The sequence below is a fragment of the Muntiacus reevesi genome, chromosome 7, assembly GCF_963930625.1.
Source record: "Muntiacus reevesi chromosome 7, mMunRee1.1, whole genome shotgun sequence".
Lineage (NCBI taxonomy): Eukaryota > Metazoa > Chordata > Mammalia > Artiodactyla > Cervidae > Muntiacus > Muntiacus reevesi.
Genome location: NC_089255.1, coordinates 42972318 through 42978317, shown reverse-complemented (window position 1 = coordinate 42978317; position 6000 = coordinate 42972318). Strand labels below are relative to the sequence as shown.

At 39.0% G+C, this 6000-nt stretch overlaps 1 protein-coding gene across 3 annotated transcripts in view; it reads right to left on the bottom strand.

The window, feature by feature from the left end:
• Positions 1 to 1099: 1099 nt before the first annotated feature.
• FRMD6 (FERM domain containing 6) overlaps positions 1100 to 6000 on the bottom strand; it is a 78996-nt gene continuing 74095 nt past the window's right edge. For all 3 annotated transcript variants that reach the window (XM_065940324.1, XM_065940326.1, XM_065940325.1), the window contains exons 13-14: positions 5881 to 5972; positions 1100 to 4098 (exon numbers count right to left, since the gene is read on the bottom strand). In XM_065940324.1, the coding sequence (XP_065796396.1) occupies positions 3814 to 4098; positions 5881 to 5972 (377 nt within the window). In that variant the 3' untranslated portion in view covers positions 1100 to 3813. The remainder of the gene's footprint in view (positions 4099 to 5880; positions 5973 to 6000) is intronic.

The window sequence follows — 6000 nt, the reverse complement described above, 5'->3', positions numbered from 1 at the left end:
TGTTCTTCCTATTAGATTCTGAGTTTTCTCTTAAGTGGGTAACATGGTGTATGCAGTAAAAAAAAAAAAAGCAAAGGTTTTGGAGACAAATTTAGGTTGAAAACTTTGCTCTATCACTTACTACCTACAGGATCTTGGGCAAATTGAACCATTTCCTCAGCTGCACAATGTGGGTGACAACACCTTGAAGAGTTGTGAGGGTTAGATATCAGACACACAGACAGTGCCCATGTATTTTCTCCCCTTGCCTCCAACTTACAACTTACCAGATATGCTGCAAAGTTCATGAATGACACCCCACAGGAAAGTTTGTTTTTGTACTGTTTGCTTCAAAATGATCAAATGACTCAATTCTACAGAAATTAAATGTTTGTTAGAAGATTTGAGAACTCTACTCTCTCTCACCCTAGTCATCAGGGGCATATTATACCCATTATACCCGCAACAGTCCTTTGAATTATTACTGTTTTATAGCCAAGAAAGCTGGAGCAAAGACAAGACATTGGATTCTCCTTTAGGAGGTGAGCCAGGCTTTACAGAATCCTGTCTACTGACTCTAAGCTCTGGGCGCTATGCTTTATGCCATGCTACCCTCATATTCGATCTGTGAATGCATGTTTTTAAATGCAACCACTCAAAAAAAAAAATAAATGCAACCACTCATTTTTCTGAAACTAGAACATTCCAATAATGACAGTTGAATGGGCAAAAGTTAATGTAGTTATTTAAAAAAAATGAAAATAAGTGGAGACCTTCACGCCCCACACTTTGGGACTGAACAGTGGCTGACTGCCACACCCGTGAGCCCCTGGGAACCGTGTTTCCTTCATCTCTAACTTGAGAAGAATAACAGTACCTGCCTTACGGGAATACGAGGACTCAACAGTTAGCACGTGAGCTTCTGACACACGTGGAGCAGGCTCTGGCACACGGCAGGGCTTGGCTTCAGCTATTAGCATCAACACAAGGGCTACTTTGCTCAGAATTCTATCAGGTTGTCCTTAAACGTGCGCTATTATAGGAAAGAAAAACATAAAGAGAACAGTCACTCTTGCATAATGGAGAACTCTAATAATAATTTTTAAAAAGGCACTTCAAAGACAAATAAAAAGTAACTTTATTGACTGCTAATCTTACCATGAAATCCTTATAAGAATAATTACAAAATAATGCAGTTTTTTAAAACACACTTTTGGTATCATCTTAACATGATGATCCTTTCACAGAAAGGATTATTTACAATTTATGCAGATATAAAGTTCATTGTTGCAAATACAAATGCAGACGTGTAGAGGCAATATATACCAAACTGGTATACTGACTAGCAATGGATATTAACAAATGCAGAATAAATACCAGGTTTATACTTTTCCTTTATTTTTTAAAACAATTTCCAAATACAAAAATGTAGATATTCAAAATGGATTTTCATATACATATATATAATTCTGCCGCAATGGATCAAAAAGCAAAAATGTCCTTAGCATGTCTCATTTTTGAAAACCCACAAGACTATTCATAAATCCAATTAGAAGGAGGGTGTGCAAAACCACTAACGATGCTGGCAAAACCCTAAAGGCCTGATTCTGTTTGAAGTAGAGAGAAAATAAAAGTATAAAGCATTATGTACTTAATTAAATATTTTTTTTTTTTTTTAATGATTAAACAAGAAACACTAAGAGCTAAGGAAATGCACCACATTTATGATCTGGGCTTTTTAGGGTCAAACTTCATCAGAATTTGTCTCTTAAGCATCTATAGGAAATGGTAGATTATTTAATGACTTACAAGTAACAGTCATTAGATGATCCTTTCATACTTTCATCCTTTTATATACAAAGTTTGAGATACTTTAATACATTCTGATATCTGAAACTTTGGTTCTTTCAAACATTGATAAAAAGCAAAATAATTTCCTGACTATAGCACTCTATAGAATTTTTTTCCTTTTAAAGTGTCAAGTTAAACCAAGTTGACCAGACTTGTGTGTACCCACTGCCCTTTCATATCTACACGGGGGAAAAATGTGAGGGGCAATGCAGGTAGAGCTTGTTCTCATTCTCCACGTGTTTATAATACTGACCCCCATCCATGGGGAACACTGTAGGTTCTGCTATACCCTAAGACTATTTCTTTGTTACCTGAAAACTTAATTTTGTATAAAAATATGACTGTTTCTTTAGAAAATAATATAGTTTTTTTTAATAAAACTTGGTAGATAGAAAAAATGGTATATCAAAATATGGTAAACAAATGTTGTAAATATATGAAATCATTAAAAACATCTCATAGAAAGACATTGTGCTAAAGTACTTTCCTGAAGTGCAACACTGTTACCGTACATCTGTAGGTGAGTAAGTTCACGCTCCTGACTTGATTTTATTATATATCCTAACAGCAGTGGCAGGAACTGTCCTAAAAATGACCTTTTCTCAAACACTAACACTTTCTATATACGTCAAAGTTAATGAAAAAGACATCCTCGGGATTGGTGGTTTTCAATCCTGTTACATACTAGCTCCATCTGGAAACTTCAAAAGAAAAGGCAATTTTCACCTGGGTCTCACCACAAGACACTGATTTAATTCATCTGAGGTGGCACCCAGACATTGTTAGTTTTTTCAAAGCTCCGCAGATAATTCCATGATGCAACCAGGGTTGAGAACTATGGCAAAAGACCCATGAGAAAAGAGTCATTCTTAACTGTGTATCTATCAGTTGATTGTCTGTAGGCATCATTCATTCAGTGACACCAAACATCCTCTGCACCAAACAAGAAAGACCATGTATGTAAGACAGATATGGGAGGTGTCTATCTTTCATAGATGAAAAGGTGGTACGCTTCAGACACATATAAACACACAATCTTATGTATTTATATATGTATCACATATATGTATAGTTGGGGTATTTTGGTTAGGCAGAAACCAACATTACCATAATTTATTCTTGAGTCAGAAAAACAAACCACCAAGTATAAACATATTCTAAAACATTTCTACAGTTTTAACAGAAACTGGTTTTGGAAACTCCACAAAATTAATTGTGGCATGAACACAACCAATCTGTTACTTGGACAAGGGACTCGGCTGAGTCCTAGAGCTTTCTGGAAGAGCAGGAGAAGGACGTGGCACTTCACCAGTGTGAAGCAGTCACAGGCCTCACCGCACCATCTTTTGGTTATTGCTTGATTCACATCTTGTTGACCTTGGGCTGCACTTCTGTGATGATGCATCTTTGGCGTGCTGGAACCACTTTATTCGACTGCTTCATTCCTGTTCACTTTGGGACAGCCCCAGCGGGGTGGCAATGGCTATGACTGGGCAACTGTCTCTCTCTTAAAAAGATGAGAGCCTCTTCTCTCTCTCTTCCCTCAAACCACCAGCATTTCATGAGGGAGTGGTAGGAAAAAAACATACAAGCAAACAAAGAAACACAACAACATCTTTCACATGATAAAAAAAAAAAAAGTGATGTTACACGTAATTGAACTGGAAAACAAAACAATGAACACACACACTGCAGTCTGATATCCTGAAGGTTTGGTAACCAGTAAAGCACATTTCCTTTCAAAGGATCAGTGAACTTCCGGGCACTTGTCTTGCTATACATTCTCTGTAGTCCTTTTCCTCCTGTGTAATACTTAAAGTGCAACTGTCCCACGGCTTTTATTTCCATCACAACTATTATAAAGAAAAAGATATGTCTGGGGTGAAGAAAATATGGCACAAGTAATAGGTAAAGAAAGAACCCATGGCTTTCACAGCCTCTAGCAAGCAGCAGGCTGTCCAGACAGCTGCACGCAGAGGTCCTTTAAACAACAAACTCTGGAACTTCATCGTGGGTGAGATCCAGAGAGAAGTATTTGCTGGTTCTTTTGACTGGAAAAGCATCTTGGATGTTGACACACTGCTGAGCCAAGCAGCTGCTGCAGTAGAGGCCTTCCTCATCCAGTTCATGGCCACACCCAAAGGTGTAACTCTGAGCAGTGTCCTGACACAGTCCTGCAATGCGCAAGAAGTCCTTCTGGTACAGTCTGATGTCATCGAGGCTCAAGCTATGTCGATCGGTGGAGGTCTTTGGTTTTCGACATATAGTCTACAAGACAAGGGAAGGTTGAAACGACTTTAAGAGTATAGATCAATGTGAAAGTTCAGCACTATGTACCTTGCACAGAGAAAAGCTGCTAAATCAGAAAATGTTAAGGAATCCTTAGCTGTTAGAGGGTGGCTTCCAATCTGTGCTTTCTGGGCCCTGAAGCCCTGTGAGGAAAAAATGCTACTACCACCAATTATAGTAGCTAACATTTCCTGAGCCATTATTGTGTGCTAGGCCCTAGGAACTCAATGATCTTACCCACCCACTCCCTAGAAGAATAACCCAAGGCTCAGACAAGTCAATGCAACATGAATCCAACTGTCTCCAGCATCTCAGAAACCAGGCAGTTCTCCTAAAATCAGGTTGCAGTGGTAAAGGTACTGTTTCTTTGCTTTTCCATGAGGATATGGCAATTCAGCAGAGCAACACTCTTGTCCTGAGTTCTGTTATTCTTTTAATACGAGATGGGAAAACAAACCAATTATTACTCAAGAAACACAATTTAAAACACTATTTTTTAAAAAAGCTAGAATTCTTGGGTAGAAAAATAACATGAAGTGTTCCTGGTGTAGAAAAGGTTGCGAGGCAGCCCCAGGATGAAGAGGTTGCTCCTAAACACTGCAAGAGGCTGTACTCTGCCAAATGGTGCACACAGCAGGTTACAGACTTTCCAAACTCATTATCCCAAGAGGTGGTACTGGCTGAAAATATAAGCGGGTTAAAAAACGGTTCCAGTAATTACATGAATAGAAGATCCTTAATGGGTTACCTATGGAAACGAGCCATTACAGCTCTAACCTATTTTTGCTGCTGAAACCACAAAGGCCAGCCTTGTTAAGGATAGGATATCACTTTTGCTACCAGCAAAAGAGAACGGAGTCTGAGCCCAACAACATTTTACTTGGAATTGCCACATCTGAGAGTTCCCCAAAGGTGATGATCCTCATACTGATGGTGTCTTCTGAGGATCCACCAAAACTATCACACAGAATTCATCAGGTCATCGCCACAAAGCATCAAGGCAGGCACCCATCTCCCCATCTTATGGGTATAGAATCGGATCCTTAGCTGTGCCCCACCAACGTTCATGTACAGTAAGAGCAAACATTGAGTGGCAGGGGTGGGGTGCAAACTGAGGCAGTTTGACCCTGGAGCTTGTACTCCTAATCATCATGAAGGAAACAAGAGATCCACAGAGCACCCAAGACAGACGGCATACAAGGAGAGAGAAAGAGAGTTCTCAGAAATCAGAGGTGAGTATCAGTTGTAGATTCCATCCAAATCCTGCAACAGTGAGTTTCAGAGTATTTTAATTTGTCTGTATCTTCTGATAGCTTAATCGTCTAACCAGTGATTACAGGTTATCAAATACTCTAGCTTAGCACAGTTTGAAAATTCAAACTGAATGGAATAATTAACTGTGTGGAAACACTTCTGTCACAACATACCTGACAAGAAAATTACTCTCCCAGTTGTTGATACACACACACACACACACACACACAGAGTTAACCTGAAACCTAAAGACCAGAGGCTTCTCACCCATATGAAGCATGAAACAAAGTACACAGTTCATCCAAATAAAAATCCCACTCAAAGAGAAATGGAACGAGCAAATAAATGGAAATAAATTCAGACTAAAACTAGAAAGTATGTATCTACTAGGAATCATTCCCTGAAGGCTTTAAATTTCTGCTCACTTACATAATTATAAATGTAAGCCCCTATTTAAAACTGTCTATAACTTCAACTCCTGATTTAAGTTTTCCACCTCCTCCCTACCTGTGGAAGAGAATCGGTGCTCTGGCCACGCAGTTTGACTACCGTCTCTGAGGAGCTGGAGGTGGAAGAACCGATTTCTTTCACAATCAATCCTAAAGCAAAACAAAGAGGAAAAACCAG